Raw genomic sequence first — 20,091 nt, forward strand, 5'->3', positions numbered from 1 at the left:
GCATGCCTAGTTCAGCAACAACTCTCCCAGGAGGATCACAGGACAAAAGTATTTGTGCTTGATAACTTCTCCTGAAGCAACATTTACCTTGTCACCTGGGGCAGCAATTTTCTACCCAGGGCCATTCATTCTTTGCATTAATCCCTGTCTAAATTCAGTTCCAACAGAAATAGAGCTTGCAATAACCCACCCCACACCCACACCCATTATTATTCAAATTTACTTATTTTGTCTAAGTGAGCTCAAATGCCATATTTTAAGCCCGAACTTGAAATCTATTTTTTCTTTAAATATTGACAGTTTTTGTTTAAATATTGACAGCAGTAAAGTATGGATAACGGAGAGGAGAAATAAAAAAGGTAGTAACAAAGAGATACAAATAAAATGCTATCCCCTAAGCCCACTGCAGAGAGTTTGAGGGCTACAAACTTGTTTTCTTTTTTATCATTCATTCATTCATTCGTCATACAAATTTGTACACCATGTATCAGCCTGAAGTCATCAAAGCAATGTGCATGTTAAAAATTCAATAAAATTCAAACCGTAGAAATTCTAAATTAAAAATAAAACTGTTCCTACAAAGTCTAAAAACAATAAAACAATTTCTATAGATGTAGGGAAAACCTCAGGGAAACTCTTCTTAAACAAAAATGTCTTCAGTAGGCACCTAAACATCACAATGCTGGAGACGTGCTTAATTTCAGCTGGTAATTGTTCCAGAGGGCTGGAGATGCATCACTGAAACCCTGGTTTCTAGTACAAACTAAGTACACCTATGGGGCATGTATTATTCGAAGCATCTGAGCAGCACAGGTGCCAGGTAAGGATATATGGGGCATGGCAGTCCCTTGGGTAAATTGGTTCCAAGTTGTCAAATGCTTTAGGTTTTAAAAAATAAAGCTAAACTACTCAGAAATAAAGCTGACCAGAATCAAGCTGATCCAGAAAAACAGCAACATGACTCCACATGATTTTGTGTGATAGTATCCAAAGCAGAGGTTGTATGGAACCTATCATTAAAGTATACAAGCAATAGTGTGGCCAGAGTCCATGAACAAAAATGGCCGCATGTATAAAGATGCTTGAAAGTCTTGACCTAGTATTGCAACAGGTCAGGAAAGGGTTACAGATGGCATAATTATACAGCTAGAAGGACTGAAATCACAGCATGGCTTACTTATAATATCCACCTCAGCATTTGCAAGTGAAGGCAGGTTAGGTGAGGAAAAGGCATTGAAACTCTCTGCATCCACCTTAGTCACCCGGTTTCCCCTGTACAGTTTATTATGAAAGTACAGGCACACCTACAAGGACGAGAAAAGGAACATGTCAGTATACAAACCTTGTAATTAAAAGATCCAACAGGTTTTTGGGTTTTTTTTTAATGCCTGACTCTTTCTTTAAATATAATGAGAATGACTTAGGAGAGCGTTATAAATACAATGAAAATTATGTAGGAGAGATTTATATCTCCCGTGCTTTCAAAAAGTGCCACCTCTTGTCACTTGAGTGTTTGGGGTTTTAGACTATTGGAACTAAATATAAGCTAACAGCTTGTGGCATTTCCATCCAAGAGCAGGTTTGGCAGCTCTCACGGATTGCCAAGAACCTCTCAAGTTGAGACCCGGTGACTAGGATGTTAAAAAGTGAGGGTTGAAAGGGACTCTCACCATAAGACGTGTGCTGCTCTTAAGTACACTGTGGGTATATAAATAGCTTCAGAAGCTTTAGAATGGTTGGGAAAGCACGTATTGTTTCTAGAGAGGCAGACAGGAGTGTAGGCCCCCTTGTAGTTTGTACCACTGGGGGCATCCATACTGCACACACACACACTCCCAATGAAAAAGCACTTTCCCCTAAGCAACACTTTCCTCTAGCAAGTTGGTTGCTGCCGATTTTATGCTTCTGTGATGGTGGTGCTCTATATTACTAATGTTGGGAGGGGGGTTACCAGTAGTAAGCAATATTTCTTTAATAATTGATGTCAAATCCAAAATGGGATGCTATTTTCTTTTTAAAAATAATTGCGAGGTGTATAATCATTTTTTAAAAAAAATTAGTTGGACACCTGCTAATTTCAAGTTAATGGAGTGGTAGATGTACAAAATAGAATTTGTAATGAGGAGAATGTGTTACTATAATAGGGACCTTCTGGGTTGTGCAAAAAAAAAAAAGCCCTATCTTTAGTATCCTAAATTAAAGGAGGTGTTATTTTATATTTGGGAATGTATGATTTTATAACCTCAAATACAATTGGTTGTTGTTTTATAAAGTTCCCCTAGCAAGAAGATAAACTGAAAATTACACTTCTCTTTCGGTTTGTACACTGGCTGCAATATCTGAATTTCTGCAAAATCTGAAATGTCAGTGAAAGGACTGGTGTGATAATCATCAAGGATAGAGAGAGACGAGTAGAGGTAAGGCTAGCAGCAAGAAGGTGACCGGACCTCAGGGATTACAAATTGTCCAGCAAAGAGCAGTGACCCCAGCAGATTGGCTCTACCATCATTTCTCAGTTCGTATATGGGTACCTAGAAAGAAAAAGAGAGAGAATAAGAAATGACTGCTGTTAAAAACACACGCAGCAGCAGCAGCAGCAGCAACAAGAAAAGGGGCTGGAGGAGACTCCGGATATGTAAAACAAGCAAGTGTAAATCCATGAATAATTAATGCAACGTTCTCTTATCAGATGATTTATTGGAATGTGGACGTATTACTTCATCATTCTAAACTATGGCAGATGGTGGAATTTCTCCAGTTGAATTTAAAATATATTCTCCCCAACCCTCATCAAGTTATCCTTTAATTTTGCATATTCTTTATGCTAGCAGGGAGAGGAGGGAGAGTGGAGATTTCAACCTGTAAGAAATATCACTTGCCAATTACGACACACCCTCCCTCCCCCAGTAGCCAACCTACGACCTTGCATGTTATTTGGAAGCTGCAGCTAGTTCAAAATGTGGCAGCCAGCTTCCCAATGGGGCTGGTTCACCGGCAGCCCATTACCCTGGGGCAACCATGGATTCTCCTTTGGCAGGTGACCAAGGGGAAAACTGCCAGTGGCAAGAGAGATCTATAATCAGACCTTCCTTTGCTTTGGTTTCCCCCTTTTCTGTACTTCAAAACACTCACAGTAGACTACTAATGTCACCACACCACTAATGCTGATGGAAGAGGAGCCTAATTGTTCCTTTCAACACCCCATTTCCCCACCCAAAATCACCCCCTCCAAAACTGCTATTAGCCCCACTGGAGGAAAGAAAATGGCTATCTATACTGTATTTATCTTCCCCCACCCCCAAAGCAAGGCTACTAGTGGTTTTAGGGTAGCACAGCAGTGAATTGTGCCCAGTGGACCTGGAAGCAGAGCTAATGACTGGCTAAGCTAACTACTGGTAATTCCAGTTTTCTCCCCATCCTCCTGTGTTCTACAAAGGCAACTTTGAGACCATGGAGGAGAAAGCTGGCAGCCAGTGGACTGGTTGTAGAGAAGGAGGCAGGCAGGTGGGGACTAACTTAGAGCAGACTGAGGTTGGTGGGGCAGTGCCCCATTTCCCCCAATGGAACAGCCTTGTGTCCACTATCGGTAAAATAGATGCATTAAGCACATACCTCTCACGGTTGCTGTGTGTAGGAATGAGATACCCACCTTGTACATGTCAGCTTAACTTTGACACAAGACAAAGCCCACCCTGCTCAGTTTTCAAGGAAGCAGCTTACCTGAGATCCTGTCAGAACAATGGTTTTACCCAGGTTCTCACACATGAAGGACAATGCTGAGGCGGTATAGGCCATTGTGTCTGTGCCGTGAAGGATCACAAAGCCATCATACTTTTCGTAGTGTATCTGTTGACAGAGAACAAATTTCTCACATTAAGACGATGAATAGTAATAAAAACGGGCAGGAATGATAGTCTGGGAAGAGTCAAACAACATGAATTTTTAAAGGGGGAAAAACTACACCAAAGAAGTTTATTTTTCAATACTGTACTATTTTCCTCTAACATGCTGTTGAATAATTTTCAAATGACCAAATGCATTCTAGGTGCCAACATTCAAATACTGAAGCAACATACAGCGGAGGCAGGGGGAACAACTATTACCGTATATACCCGAATATAAGCCGACCCGAATATAAACCGAGGCACCTAATTTTCCCACAAAAACCTGGGAAAGCTTATTGACTCGAGTATAAGCCGGTTCACCTTTGCCGCTGTGGAGAAGGAGGAGGAACGAGCAGCCCAAAAGCAGCCCTTTGGGCTGCTCCTTCCTCTTCCTCCTTTGCCAAGTTTGCATTTATGTGAGCAGTTCAGGAATGGAACAAGCTGCCTGGGGAGAGTAAAGAACCGCTGTTCTTGTACACTTCTTAAGGAATGGTTGACTGGGGAGAGCGGGTGGTGGCACGAGCAGAGAGAAAGGGCTTCTTTCTCGCTGCCCCCACCGCCCGCCTCACTCGAGTATAAGCCGAGGGCAGCTTTTTCAGCACAAAAAATGTGCTGAAAAACTAGGCTTATACTCAAGTATATACAGTACTTACATTTTAATTTTTATTTGGAATGCTGTTTTAATATTATTGTGTAAGTGTATATAACATATTTTTCCATGTACAACACGCCCCCCCCCCGTGTATATTTGGGGGGACTCCAAATTAAGAAAATGGGGGGAGATTGGCCAGAGTTGCTGAGCTTTTTTAGGGCTAATCTGCCTAACCTACCACTCTGCCACTCACACGCATAGCAAAAGCCACCTATTGTCTCTCTCCTCACCTATCGTCTGTCCCTCGCCAATCACCCGCCCAATTGCCGCAACAACAGCCAATCAACACCAACCCTTGCCGCAGCCACTAATAACACACACAATAGCTGCTGAAAATCTCCGGCTCGTGGCCAGCCAATCCCATGTCCCGTCCCGTCCCGTCCCCGCCATGCACTATCCGTGTATAAGACGACACCCAATTTTTAACATATTTTTTAAATAAAATAACCTTGTCTTGTACACAGAAAAGTACGGTATATATGTGTGGGCACATAAAATGTTTTGTAAATCACCTTTAAAAGTGGTATAAAAATAAATTTCCTCTCATCATGATAAACCATGGTTTGTCGTGACATACAAACACTGCCATTGTGAGACAATTCTGGTTTGGGTTTTTTAAGTGTATATTTAGCCAGAAGCACAAACCAGACTTATTAAGATTTATGTATATATACCACGTCTCCTTGGAGATACTCAAGGTGACGTGCCTAGGGAGGGATTCAACATCACACTAAGGTAATCTGTTCCATCAGGGCAAGCATTTCTGTTTGCCAGATGGAACAATTACCCCTCTCTTCCCTCCACATGCTGTTTTGGGGGTTCTCTTGGACCCCTCCTGAGCCAATTTCTGGAAGCACAGGGTAGAGGGAAGTCCCACTGCTCAAGCAGAATGCCTTCCACTGCTGGGACTCATTAGCAGAATCTCACCCGTAATTCTGTCCTCCCCATTTCATTCTCACAACAACCTTGCAGGGTAGGTTAGGCTGGGAGACAGTGACTGGCCCAAGGTTACCCAGTGAGTTTCATGGTCTCACAGATCCTAGTCCAACAATCTAAGCACTACACCACACTGTCATATTACCGAGGAGGCAGGCTGTGTGCCTAACAACAAACAAAACAAAACAAAACACTGTACCAATGGAGCCATATTTATTTGTTTATTCCTATCTCGCATTTGAATGTTTCCTTCCAGAGAAGCTCTGACTTGAACATAATTAATTGTTAAAGAATACAGCCAACAGAAAATGAAGTTCTTTCAGTAGCTAATTATGAGAAAATTCAAAGACCTGTTCTTCAGTGTATACATATTAATGATGTGTCCTTAACCAGAGGAAGACTGCTAATTAAGAAAAGCTTAGCAGTTGCTTTAAAACAGGAATGTTAACATATGCAAATGAGTCATATGGTCTGATTTCTTTGTCGCCTCTTTTAGTTGGGGATTATACCATTTACGGGAACAGATTAAGCAAACTGGGGCCATTGTAATAGTACATACAGGGAGGAAGCCCCAGCATCCAATCTCAAGAGAAGCAAAACAGTAATGTAAGGCTGCCCTCTTCTGTCCAAAAGATGGCATGGGACTGTATACTGTATATTCATTCTTATGAAATGTATAGACAAGTTGGGTGCAGTTTATTTGAAAGTCCTCTGTCAAGGTAACAGCAAACGTAATGCCTTCCAGATGTTACTGCACTACAACTCTCATCATTCATGAGCATTATCCCTGACCATAAGCCATGTTTGCTGGGGCTGAGGACAGTTGTAGTGCAGCAATATCTGAAAGACATCATGTTAGCTATCCCCGATTTAGCAGATCAAAAATTCCAGGGCAGTTCCCCCCAAACTTATGAAGAATATATGAAGTTGCCTTATACCTAGTCAGATACATGCCTTATCTAGCCCAGAACTGCCCACTCATCGCAGAGCTTTTAGGCATAATCACAAAAATGCAACGCAAGTCAATACTTCTGTATATAGGGAGCTGCCATACACCATTGAGTCAGACCAGTGGATACATTTCACCCAATACTGCCTACTCTAACAAGCAGCAACTCTTGAAGGTCTTCAGCATAAAGCTTTCTTGCTGCCACAGGTCCTTTGATATGTCAGGAACTGAACCCTAGACTTCATGCATGGGAAGCATGTCCTTTACCAATGAGCTATGAGTCCTCCATTTCTCATCCTACTGAAGTGCTTTAAAAAAATCAATTATGTTCCTCAATAACTCAAAGCCAAAATCTTTTGTGCTCCAGAAAAGTATAACTGGCATTACCATGTATAAACCTTGCAGTGCTCAAAGCTGCATTATGCTTCCACCTTGTGGTCAAACGGATTTTAACTGGAAGTTGAAATGGCAAGATAAAAAACGGTGATGTGTTGCAAGAAACAGAAACCAGAACTATGCAGAAGAAAACTGATTGCATTAAAGTTACATCAGACTTTTCCATTGACAATCCTAGATTCCAGTTAGATCCTGTTTGCAGATTAATCCTTGAAACTTTGGATAGAACCAAAACTCTGGATTATGTAGGGACTGTTGCTGTTACTCTAGCAATGTGGTCATGAGACTGCTTCAGAAAGTCATCCCTTGAGGAGCAAATCTTAAGTTGCAATAAGTTTTAAAGGTATGCATGTATTTTTAAAAGGGGGTGAAATGGAAAGAGCATGTTATTGTGAATATAAAAAACCATTCATAAGCTTCATTTGCTGGTCAGCGATGAAGATTGGTAAAGAACAGCATGCGTTGAAACATCCTGCCAGTTACCCTATGGATACTGAAAGTGATTTCTTTTTGTCAGCATGTAAACTATTCTAGGCTTTTGAGATCACAATGTGAAAGACAATGGTTGCTTCCAAAGTAGTGCTAAGTAACTCCCTGCATGAGGACTTCTGCATATGGAATGTGACTCCCCTCCGCACCCCCCACTCCCGTTCTCCCCATGTGCTCCCCTAGATATGTTCTGAGGGTTCTCCCAACCCTTTGGATCAGATTTGGAGATGATGAGGGATGCACCCAGAGGAGGGGAGGAAAGAAGACCCATTATGAAAGCAAAAGTTGTTCTGCTCACAAAATTTATTTAGTTGGCTACGGCTCAATATTTTTTCTGTGACAAACAGCATTACAAGAGTAATCCAGAATACCTCAAGAAGACTGCCAATCTTGTCCCATTCAGCCGGAGTCATGTTTGAAGAATCAAGCAGTGGAGAAAGTTCCAGGATGGTGTAGATAATTCTTTTATTTTGTCTAGAAATGCTGTCAAAGAAAAAAAAAAACTTTTTAATGCAATGAACTATTTTAGTTGCATCCTGCTGTTGCTGCTCTTCTGAGTGTTTGAGAAGACCGCTCCCTCATCCAGCCAACTCCATCGGCCTAGGAGGCGGGGCCTACACTCACCGCCACAGCTTAAGAGGCTCCAAAGAGGCCTCTGGGAAACTGCTGCTGTTGCTGCTCTTGTGAGTGTTTGAGAAGACCGCTCCCTCCTCCAGCCAACTCACTGCCACAGCTTAAGAGGCTCCAGAGAGGCCTCCGGGACACTTGGGCTAGTCACACTTCTCTGAAGTCTCTCAGCCCCACTCACCTCACAGAGTGTTTGTTGTGGGGGAGGAAGGGGAAGGAGAATGTTAGCTGCTTTGAGACTCCTTTGGGTAGAGATAAAGCGAGATATCAAATCCAAATTCCTCCTGCTGCTGTTGATGCTCCTGTGAGTGCTTGGGAAGACTGCTCCCTCCTCCGGCCAACTCCAACAGGTCTACACTCACCACCACATCTTAAGAGGTGCCGAGAAGGGCAGCCTCGGCTCTTGCTCTGTAATGTACTAGTGTTTGTCTTTTTACATTGCAATGTAGCCAAAGCAAATTCCAAGTATGTTGGAAAATGTACTTGGCCAATAAAATTATTCCTATTCCTTTTCCACTGGAGACCTGAACATTGGGCTGTGCATGGTAAGAAAGCCTACAAGAGGATATTGTTGATATCTGAGGAAGTTCACTCTGTGACACAGACTGAACTTCATAATCTTCTCTTCCTATGTGATCTGCTATTTTATTGAAGAAATCTTAGCCAATTAAAATCTTGGTCAATTAAATCTGCATCCAGTTACAGCCCTGCTTGTGGGCTTCCCATAGGGCAGCCTTTCTCAACCTTGGGTCCCCAGATGTTTTTGGCCTACAACTCCCATGATCCCTAGCTAGCAGGACCAGTGGTCAGGGATTATGGGAGTTGTAGTACAACAACATCTGGGGACCCAAGGTTGAGAAAGGCTGCCATAGGGGCATCTGGCTGGCCACTGTGAGAACAAGATGCTAGACAGTCATGGACCTTCTTTTGTTCTTATGCATGTAAAAAAAATAAGAGTTCTAAAACCAAAAGTAACCTTTGTTCAAGATGATATACACACAATACAGCAGGTACCATCTTAGAAGAAGCATTCCTTCATGTGTAATACAGAAAAAGGAATACCTCTTCTAACACAATCTGCCAACCACTTTTTTTTTTGTAAATACGTGTATTAATTACTACTCCTCTCAGTGGTGTGCTGTTATAAAAAAGATAATCAAATTCCCAAGGTACTTCTCTAATGAACAGCAAATCTTCTGTCTGTTAGAGAAAGTTACCTGCTGAACTGAAGGTTGGTTAGCAAACTCTCTTTGAATTTTCTGAGTGTCTGATATGATCCAATGCAGCAAGTAAGATCGGATTTTTGCAAGCCACAGCTGCAGATTAATGAGAAAAGCTCTCGGATCCAGGAAAATTAATAAGTACACAGTACAATCAAAATATGGACCAAGTAAAAGTGTGCATGAGCCTCAGTCAACCCACTGGCTTCTTAGATTTCATGACCCAAACAGTTTCAAACATGTCTCCATCCATGAGGGTTTGAAATTTGCCTTGAAAAGAAATGAAATCTGAGATGTTCAGGAATCTGATTTCTGACACATGTCACTTCCTATGCTGCTTCTGTGCAGCAGCTTATACAGAGCCCTAACAATCAGGTAAAAAGCTAAAAGCACATGCTATTACACAGAAAGATTCAGAACTCTAAGGAAACTTTTCTTTCCCTAATACATACGGAAGCACCAAGGTGTCATCTCCAAGGTGAAGGCGGGAATACATATTAGTTTCCTTGGCATATGTTGCATCGTGAAGAATTGGGATCTTCTTCAGGGCCCCTGCTAGCATGTTAGCCTCAGGAGCAAGGCCTGAGAAAACAGGAGGAAGAAAAGAAAAATGTGAATAAAACAAAATGTTCATTAATTTCTTATGTGACAGTTGAAGATCCATATTATCTGCTCAAGGTATATAAGAAAACTGGTTTAAATTCTACAAATAAAGACTTCCGGCGGCGACGCCATTGCGGGTGGTCGTGGGCTGCTTCGGCTGCGAAGCACCCAGTCCATCCCGGGGGTTAGGAGCCCTGCTACCGCAAAGCGGGGCTCCGGTTGGGGTGCGGGAAGAGCGTCCCGCACCCTGGGCTCCCCGGCTGTGCCCGTTGTGGCTCCGAACCCTTCCCCCGCTCCCCCTGTAAAGGGGGAGTGGGGGTGAAGGGACGACGGAGCCGGGCTATAGGGGACATGCCCCAACCGGGATGTAAATGCGGCGACAAAGCCTGTGATGAGCGTCTAAGTTCTACCTGTCTTTAACGAGCTGATAAGAACCCAGTGGCTGTGAGTATTTGATTGACTCTTTGTATTCTTGGAACGATCTGGGGGAAAGAAGAAAGGCAGCCCGCCTCCCTCCCTTCGGGAGATGAAAGAAATTAACCGTTTAAGTGACTGCTGCTACAACAATCGATAGAAAGTATCTGGAATTTGAAAACTGAGACTGCTGAGATTTCCCTTCGGGGGTTAACTGGGGAAAAAATATCTCCATTTGAAGTTTTGGTCTTTATACTCCGGCTTCGGAGAAATGGCGACGACTTGGACTGTCGTGGGAAAAAATTGAAACAAAGGAAGGAAGAGACAGGAACTGAAATCTGACACTCACCCTCCCTTCTAAAATGCTGGACTTTGTGTTTGCACTGGTATTGAACTCTGGTTTAAAGGATGAGGAAATGCTCACTGTCTTGAAGCTGGAACTGCTTAATCGGAATGCAAGTTTTGAGTGGAATTATAAATAAAAAGGACTCACTTTCCACAGAGGAGGCTTTTCAAAAGTTTTATACAATGGAATCAAACCTTGGCAAAGAGCTGGGAGGGGTGCTTGAAGGATGGTTCGAAATGGCTGGGCAACTCCGGGAAAAGGAACCGATTTCTGGGGGTGGCAGCCCTGGAACGGGAAAATTTATAATATCCAGACTCCGAGGTGGCAGCTCGGGGGCAAGGGTCATGGAATTAAGATTTCTACAAGAAGAAGAAGTATGGTACAAAGGTACGGAGGAGCCCAGAAAGGAAGTGATGAACACCCTGAAGCTCGATGCTAGGTTTGTTGTGAATGCCTGGATCTGTGGACACTCAGAAGAAGATAATTGGAGATCCGGTTCTGGTGAAAGACAGAAAAAGACAATGGACAGAGGGGGAGTGGGTTGAAGTATTAAATGTATAATCCAAATGGTCTGTCATGGTATCCGAAATCGGAGTGTGAAGTCTGTTAATTATAAGTTTATTTTAAATAAGTAAGGAGATACTGAATCTTAAGTCAAAAGCAGCATGATAAAGGATAGAAGAAATAAGTTTAGTTATAAGAATATTTGGTTAAGATTTAGGTTATAATAAAAAGATCAAGATAATTGTGTTATTTTTAAGTAAAGTTAAATTTTTTTATAGAGAAAAGTTGTTAAGGAAATAGTATATTGATTTAAAACCGAAGGTGAAAAGGCGGGGGAAGTCAAACGTCAAGATTCAGAAGTAGAATTTTTTTTTTTTGTAAGATATACAAATAAGAAGAAGAATCCTGACATTATGTGTATTTGTATTTGTTTTTGTATTTGTAGGTGTGGGGTTGGGTTTGTGTTATATTACGAAAATGCTAATAAATTCTGTTAAAAAAAAAAATTCTACAAATAAAGCATAGGCTTCAGATTTTTTTGCTTTCTTATTTATTTAATGGCATTTTACTCCACCTCTCCAAAACATGTATGAAACAGCTTGCACATATATAAATATTAAATAAATGACATAAAATAATAAGAGCATGGCAGCAGCAAACAAAAAACAAAAAAAAACCCAAAACCACTGGATAAATGCTTGCAATTTTTATTTATTTTATTTTATGGCTTTGAAGCCATCTTGGCAAGAAAGCTTATATTGATTGATTGATTGATTGATTGAGAAAGATTTATAGACCACTTGATCACAAAATGTTTCCAAGAGGTATATAATCTTTCCATTTGAAATATACAATTAAAAAAGAATAAATAATGAATAACAAGGTGACAAAAATAGCAGCAATCTCAGACACCATAAAGGCTGGTTCCTAGAAATGTGGCACTAATTGCATGAGGTTAAAACTTGTATACAAATTTGCGCACCAAAAATTAGGCACTGATCATGTTCATACACTCTTAAATTATATCTTACGTTGTCCATCTGCCAGCCCTTATGGTGGCAAAAAGACTTATGCTCCAAGGCTCGAAGGACAAACACCCACCATCTACTACTCAATGCTCTGAAGAGCTCACTGCCTTTTCTGTTTGCACACACAGCTTATAATTGTGGTTTATAAGCATGATATCATTTAGATATGGACTGCCTATATTAATTTGTGGCTTCCAGGGTTTCCCTGACACCCCCACAAGAGCCAATTTTGGGGGCACACAGGATGCAAAGGCCCCATTTCACAAGCAGATATTGTTGCACAGAGCTTCCACAAGACAGGTCATGTTAGGTGAATCTTACGCTTTTACATTTAAATTAGGATGGAATATTTGTGTTGTTAATGTCAGCTGGCAATTTATTTTTATTTTCTTTTGTATATGTTATGTTGGGGGGGGGGGTTAAATAAGATTAGACATAGCTGGCCCATATGCTCAGGATGCAGGTATTCAATGTAGGACAAAAGCTAAAGTCAAGGTTAGAGGTTTCTCGGAGAACACTCCCTAAAAGGAATGGGCTTGAGCCGCAAGAACACCCAACTTCACCCACTTTGCCACATTTCACTAACATCTGAAGTGTTTACTAAGGGCAGTGCTGACAATAAACATGACTCACGCAGCTGTTGCACTCCTCTGCCTAAATTAAAAAGGAAACAAGGAGGGTAAAGCTGCTTGAAAACCTCCAGAGGCAAGTATCAAACTTGGGGGGGGGGGGTTACTGTCTGGAAACAGAAATAAACAATCTGAATAGTAAACTGGGAAATATGTGTGTTTCATATCTGAAATAACTAAAATCTACCTGCAGTCTTAACTTCCATAGAACTCATATATGGAAAATGAAAGTTGGATCAAGAAGCTAACTCTTTATTAATGATTGACACATAAGCCCTTGGGCAAAGACACATAAACATCCAGATCTGTTCCACTGCAGATAAAATAGCTATTTCCTTAATGTATTACAGATCGAGTAATCTGTGATGAAAAATGCAGATAAGAAAAACAGTCTAATGGCCCAGTCAAATGAATGTTTATACTCTACATCAGGGGTCAGCAAACTCTTTCAGCAGGGGGCCAGTCCACTGTCCCTCAGACCTTGTGGGGGGCCGGACTATATTTTGGAAAAAATAATGAACAAATGACTGAACGTTCTTAAATGCAAAATGAATTCAGTGGGAAAGTATATTACAGAGCATTCAATGATTCACATGCTATCTCAAGTCATCCATATGACGACACCGGCAGTACTACCTCCTTATAAGAAGTGCAAGTTCTGAGAATGTGGAGGTGGGGAAGGAAGTGGCAAACTGACAGAAACTCTGCACTTTTATTTTCAATAGATGCAGCAGATGAGTGTTCGGTTTCTAGCTGTCTTGCTACACATATGCTTTGCTCCCGACTGATGAAATACATAATGTAAATTGCACAGCTAAGACCAAAGAAACCTTTTCCATAATGTACAGGATCCAGATGGTGCTATACATTTAGAGTCCATCTGAATGATCTCAGTCTGCCTATACCTACAGGCTTCTGAATTATTATTATTATTAATAATAATAATAATACCGCACCCATCTGGCTGGGTTTCCTCAGCCACTCTGGACAGCTTACATTCATATATATAACATACACAACAGAGGTGGGCAATCTGTGGCCCTTGGCCTTCGTCCAAGTGGCCCCAGATTAGCCTCCCACATTTCACCATTCCTTGTAATCAGCACTTCATTGGGTGCCTCTGGGCCATAGCAATCCTGCAATCCAGAATGAAACCTGGAGGCAGGCAGGCAGGCAAATGCACAAGCTCAGAAGCCCAACCGTGCAGTACAGCTGCTTCTCCAATAGATGAGAAGAGCCTTCCAATGCAGTAGATAAGAGGGACTAAAATGAGGTTGGAGATGGGAAGCTGTCTTCCCACTGCATTTCTGGTGGGGCTTAGGTCTCCCTCTTCCGGGAGTGGTTTTGTTAACTTCCCACCAAGGAAGATTGTTGCTTACTTCTCTAAATTCCCTCTGATTCTTGAGGGGGGGTGAGAGAGGGGAGGAGTTCCATTGTGCGGGCATAAATCCTTGCCCTGTGACAAGCACATTGGATACCACCCAATGCTTTCCGGGTCACCCAGGTGAAAACTGTCATGACTCTCCTAGCAAAGTCTATTACAGAGACAGGACTACCAGGTAAAGAAGGCAGAAAGCTCTTTTTCACTCACTTTGCTTTTATTTTCTCCTTCCCTGTGTTTTTAAATCCCTCTGTACTTCTATACAGTACATTTTTTAAATTGCCCCTCTGTGCATTTATCCCTTAAGATCATCACTGCCCCCTGTTGCATCCTTTCTCTCTCCCTCCCAAGGCCAGCCTAATATATTTTGCCACTTGAGCTGAACCACAAAATAAAGCTACTGACAAATGTAATAAATAAATAATGTAATGTAATATAATAGTAACTTCTCCTGTTAGTTTTCCTTATCTTGATTGCACCAACTCACACCTACCCCATACAAGCTTTCATTATGAATCCTGTATTTTCAGAGTAACAAGTGTGTTTAAGACTAATCAAAGGCTGAGCTGTCTGTTGCATACACTTCTTAAAATTAATGCAAAATCGAAAATTCTTTCTAGTAGCACCTTAGAGACCAACTGAGTTTGTTCCTGGTATGAGCTTTCGTGTGCATGCACACTTCTTCAGATACCGACTATGGCAGACCAACACGGCTACCCACCTGTAACTTAAAATTAATGAACGTTATCCTTAAAAACTATAACGAATTAATGACCTCTGGCAGATCTCTACAGTGGAAAGGTATAACGGATTTATTAAATGGAATAAGCACAAGCACAGTATGGTATACTTCAGCACAAGTGATGTCATAGTTAGGAATCTTGACTTGCTCTAAACTTGTAGGATCTCAATCTGTCTCATACATTGCATGTAAACAGTTGAGTTTATCCTTCCTGAAGCAAAAATATGAAATAAGATGATTTGCCTCTGTCCTGTTGCACAAAACTGCCCCGTTTTACAAAGAAATTGGGGCTACATACACACCATACATTTAAATTACCCCCTAAATCCTGACAACTGTAGTTTACTCCTCCCAGAGCTACATTTCCCAGCACCCTTAACAAACTATATTTCCCAAGATTCAGAGGTTTATGTGTGCTTTAAATGTATGGTGTGGACTTAGCCTGACTGAAGCATGGGCTAATGTAATAAATAAAGTTGTGATCTTGCAATCAATGCTCTCCAATGACTAATAACAAGTAAACAGCACTGGTAGCAACTGTTAAAAGGAAAATGTAAGGCGTTTGTCCATAGTGGAAGAAAAAAAGAAAAGAATGAGCGTTCCCCACATCAAATGGGATGGGCATTTTGCATGGTCGCGAGTAACCCCCTTGGATCACGGTGCAGCTCCTGGCAGTTGAGGTCTGGCACCACCTTCCCAGGTTGGATACCTGTGAACTCCACCTACTTAGCAGCCACCTAATCCTGGCTGGGGAGGTGTTGCCAGGGGGATTGGCCAGGTAGAAGGAGGGATTATTCAGTACACACAATGGAGCTTGAGTCATACCTGGGAAGCGGCCATTGGATTCAGAGCTTCCCCACCCTCCACTCCCTCAATTGACGTTTATGTTGCAGGTTAACCACATTCTTTTTCCACAGCCACACAGGCACGCTGTTGAAGGGCCAGAAAGGACTTTCCCTGCATTGGCAGGTTTCGCCTTTCCCGTAGCAATTCGTCACAACTTTGGCGGTTACAGGCCTTGGGCGGAATCCTTTAGTCATCTACAAAATATGGGGTGGGGTGGGGCGGTGACCCCCGCCCCCATTGTGGCGTTGATAACAGGGTTCCCGTTAAAGGGGGTCTCAGGGGGAGGCTTTGACCATACGCCCTGAGGTCATCACTGCCCTCCCCCTCCAGTGGCGGCGAACAGGGGGGCGGGCTATCTGCTTGAACATATGTTCTCCAGAGCTTGCCCACTCCCCACTCATGCTGGATAACCCTGAAATTACCCAGAACCCCGGCTGGAGGGCTGGGAAGGATAAACGCCCAATGCCTGAGCCAAAGTCTCCCTACATCTGAATATTAATAAAGTTGTGGCCAATTTAATCCCATAGAACGTTGTCACGTGTCGTTATTTCCCTCAGGGGCTGCCCGGGGTTCGGCGGACTCCGCCTGGCCACGCAAATGGAAATGGCTCATTTTACCTAACGGCAAAAATACATAGATCTTCTCACAGAACTCCTAATGTCACATCTATTTTGGTACTACATGGTAGCTTTGTACCTCATTTCTGAATTAATAATTACTAATGTGGCTAAGCATACATCAAAAGGATGAAGAATTATCACCTTTTGCCACATTCTAGCAACCCTGATTTTGAAAACCACAGGTCTTGAACAAACTCCACTTTCAAAATCACACTGCTGTACACAAATTGATCAGAATGGTTAAAGAGTGGCAGAAGGGTAAACATCCCACTTCTTCAGTCCGTGCATAAATGAAAATGCTGCTCTACATTAACGGTGATCTGGGAAAAGGTGTGACCTTGTAGGTGCAGTTGTAATGCTCTCACATTCTGTGTTTACTAAACTATGTTCCATGGTTTCAAACTCACTAATGCAGATTAGCATCTCAACTTACTCAGCTGTAAACGCACACTGAAAGGTAATGAAAATATCATTTCTCCCAACTAGCATTAACTTTTCAAACAAAGGGCCACATTCCCCTATGGATGATGTTATGGGGGCCACATGTCAGTGGTGGCCAAAGCCAGAGAAAAATAGGTAAAGCAGGCTTCCTCATCCTCAGCCCTCCAGATGTTTTGAGACTACAATTCCCATCATCCCTGACCACTGGTCCTGCTAGCTAGGGATCATGGGAGTTGTAGGCCAAAAACATCTGGAGGGCTGAGGTTGAGGAAGCCTGAGGTAGAGCAATGAATGTGAATTTCACCTTTGAGCAGCAGGCTAGTTCTACACATACACTCTATTCCTCTCCATTCAGACACACAAGAGGGATTATCAAACTTCAAAGATGCATACCAGCCAGCCAAAAACACTGGAGGACTAGTGAAAGGAGGGCCTGGGAAGAGTTTTGTGGGCCAGACAAAGAGGCTTGAGAAGATGCATTTGACACCCCCCCTCCCCTGCCTCCACCCGAATTTTCTTATCCCTGCTTTAACTGCTGGGGTTGCAAGTTCAGCAGGATGTGAAACAGTGATGCCTGAGCTTTTTCCAGCTGGAACTCACCGCCGGGACTTAGTTCCGGCACCTCTCAGGTGGGCACCATTGCCATTCTAAGAGAACGAGGGAGGTATTCATGGTGAGTTCCAGCACCTCTTTTTCTCGAAAAATAGCACTGAGTGGTGCTATGTGACTTTTGAGCATGTCGTTCTTGGATAAAAGGTCATTAAGAGGTCTACAGATTCTTTTATATAAAGTGTCCCTTTAGCCCAGGGGGTTGCAAACATGGCCCCCTCCATATGTCCCATCATCCTCCACCAGTTTAGCTTGGTTAATGGTTAGGGATTGTGGGTACTGGAATCCAACAGAATATAGAGGGCACCACATTGCCTACCCCTCACTCTACCATTTAACAGCTGGGATTTCCGCAAGCGCAGTTTTTTGCAACTTTGAATGCACAAGCTGCACGTCACCTAATTACTAAACAGTACATGAGCCTTCATGGGCATAGCCGGGGGAGATAGGGAGGGGCAGCTACCCCCCACCACCAATAAAAATCAATATATAGCTAACTGAGCTTCTGTCCCCCGCAACAAAAGGCCTGTCCCCCTAACAAAAATCCCGGCTATGTCCATGTGAGCCTTGTTCTCTTCTGCATGTAGTCACTGGAACAAAAGAACACTGTGAGCCATTCTACGATTCCAAATACCTGCTTGGAGGAAGGAATAAGTAGCCCAATATGCTGAGCTAGAACTGAAATCCCGCTAGCCAGGTGTGTGTTCACAATCCCCACCTCCCATGTACTACCTGCAACTCTGTACATAACATCAGATGGAGTGTTCTGCAATCCGCCCAAAGCCAGGCTAAGAGCAAATCCTACTTTCTAATGTGCGAATCACAGAAATGTAGAGTTGGAAGGGACCACAAGGGCCATCTAGCCCAACCCCTTGCAATGCACTTTTTTTTTTGCCCAATGGGGTACTCGAACCCACCACCCCGAGATTAAGAGTCTCATGCTCCACCAGCTGAGCTATAGAAAATTATTTGCTCCCAGGTAAAGTGGGTGAGGGATGAGTGGGGAGTGGGGAGGTGAGCATTGTTATTTGAGGTACTGCAAAACTGTCGCTTTTGATGCAACAGGCTACCTACCGGGTCAACCCCTCTGGAAACTGCGTCAGGCTTAAATTCAACAGGTGCCCCACACAACGGTGATGGGGAAAGCTTCACCTGCCGAATTTCCACCTGTCTGGACCTCTGCCTGATGTGGTGGGGGAAGGTGGCGCGGGGTGTTTATTCTCATAGGAGACACGCACAGACACAACCCTCCATGCTGCCCACCAAGTTCACTCGCTCACCCTCCGGCTGAAGCACCATCCCGATGGTCCCTCCCGTGTTGATCACCAGCACCCGCGCCTCGGCCATTGCCCCGCAGCCGCCGCCGATCTCTAGGGCCGGAGCAGGCTCGGTGGACGAGAGGGCTCGGCCCAGAAAGCCGCCCGCCTGCGCTGCCTCTGCTGCCATGATGGTCTCCCCTCAGAGATGCCGTTACCTGGCCGAAAGGGCGAGCGGGTGTCAGAGACGGGCAACGTGCGCATCCATATACCGGCTCATAAGCGCCGCCCCATTCCCGGGCTCGCCCGCGCTCATTGGCCGGAGCCTGGACCTGCCTCCGCTAGCGGAGGGGAGTTGGGGGGGGGGAGTGTGAGACGAGACACAACACACAAACACACAGCCCCCCCCCCCAATCCCGCGCGCGCGCCAAAAAAAGAGAGGCCGCATTAGGCCTTTGGGGTGTGCTGAGGGCAGACGGTTGGGCATGCGAGGGGTTTCCTAAGGGAACCTAAAGGGGCGTGAAAGCCGCTGGCCCGAATGCCTGACCAAGTGTTTTACCTCCATCCACCATACTAGGCTGTCCCCTCAGCAGGGAGGGGAAAGCAGTCAATTTTTCCTTTTTTTGTGGGAAATTCCCTTATTCCAGCGCCGTTTCCCATTGCAAAAAAAGGGAAAGTTGATGGCCCATTGCAAAAATAGAACACAAAAAAATCTCTTTCTTCACCTCAGCCTGTCCTGAGGGAGAAATGAGTGGACACAGTTTCCATTTGGGACTGACTGGGGGGGGGGGGTGTCTTCAATTGTTTCTAGAGATAGTGGGGCACCTGTATTATCGCAGCAAGAATGCTATTCAACAGAACAGGGCCATCAGTTTTACAGAAATCTAAAGGAACAGTGACCTTTCACTTTTGACAGCCTATTATGAAATGATAATTTGGCTCAATCATTTCAGCTGTGTCAAAGGTTAACACACACGCACGCACTCACGCTACAGATACAGATATTTATCCGTCATCATGTAGCCCCCATTGATTTGTAGAGCCACATCACAATCCTGGATTTCCACTAAGTCAGGATGAGGTAGGGGGACAAAACAGAAGACAGGTTGCACAACAACAGTGCCATGGCATGGGGGCTAGAAGGGAAGGACCCTGAGAGTGGAACAAGGTGGGAGAGATCTCAGTAGATTTGGAAAGGAGGATTCTTTTACTGGTTCAAAAGTTTTAACAAGGAGAATTAGCAGAGGTGGGTCGGCGGCGGACCTTGGTGTCTCAACTTTCAGTGGCGCCCTGTGCGACGGCAAAATCCAGCACCCCACCACCAGCTCTTGCTTTCTGTTGGGTGTCATTTAACTGGTTGCACTCCCCTAGATCCGCCTTTGGATAGGTACAGCGCAGAAGCCAAGACCAAAAAGCTAATACAGTTGTACCTTGGAAGTCGAACGGAATCCGTTCCGGAAGTCTGTTCAGCTTGCAAAATGTTCGTAAACCAAAAAGCATGGCTTCTGATTGGCTGCAG

The 20,091-nt window shown here is 43.5% G+C and overlaps 1 protein-coding gene across 2 annotated transcripts in view; it reads right to left on the reverse strand.

Moving 5' to 3' along the window:
- Positions 1–18,909, reverse strand: part of ASPG (asparaginase) — a 51,985-nt gene extending 33,076 nt beyond the window's left edge. Inside the window, exons 1-6 of one of the 2 annotated variants that reach the window (XM_033138708.1) lie at positions 18,791–18,909; positions 9,606–9,735; positions 7,678–7,789; positions 3,721–3,846; positions 2,448–2,531; positions 1,178–1,304 (exon numbers count right to left, since the gene is read on the reverse strand). In XM_033138708.1, coding sequence (XP_032994599.1) covers positions 1,178–1,304; positions 2,448–2,531; positions 3,721–3,846; positions 7,678–7,789; positions 9,606–9,735; positions 18,791–18,836 — 625 coding nt within the window. In that variant the 5' untranslated portion in view covers positions 18,837–18,909. Of the gene's footprint in view, positions 1–1,177; positions 1,305–2,447; positions 2,532–3,720; positions 3,847–7,677; positions 7,790–9,605; positions 9,736–18,596 lie in introns of both variants that reach the window. The other variant, XM_033138700.1, reaches the window with a different exon arrangement.
- Positions 18,910–20,091: the final 1,182 nt, after the last annotated feature.

The sequence above is a fragment of the Lacerta agilis genome, chromosome 1 (assembly GCF_009819535.1).
Source record: "Lacerta agilis isolate rLacAgi1 chromosome 1, rLacAgi1.pri, whole genome shotgun sequence".
NCBI lineage: Eukaryota > Metazoa > Chordata > Lepidosauria > Squamata > Lacertidae > Lacerta > Lacerta agilis.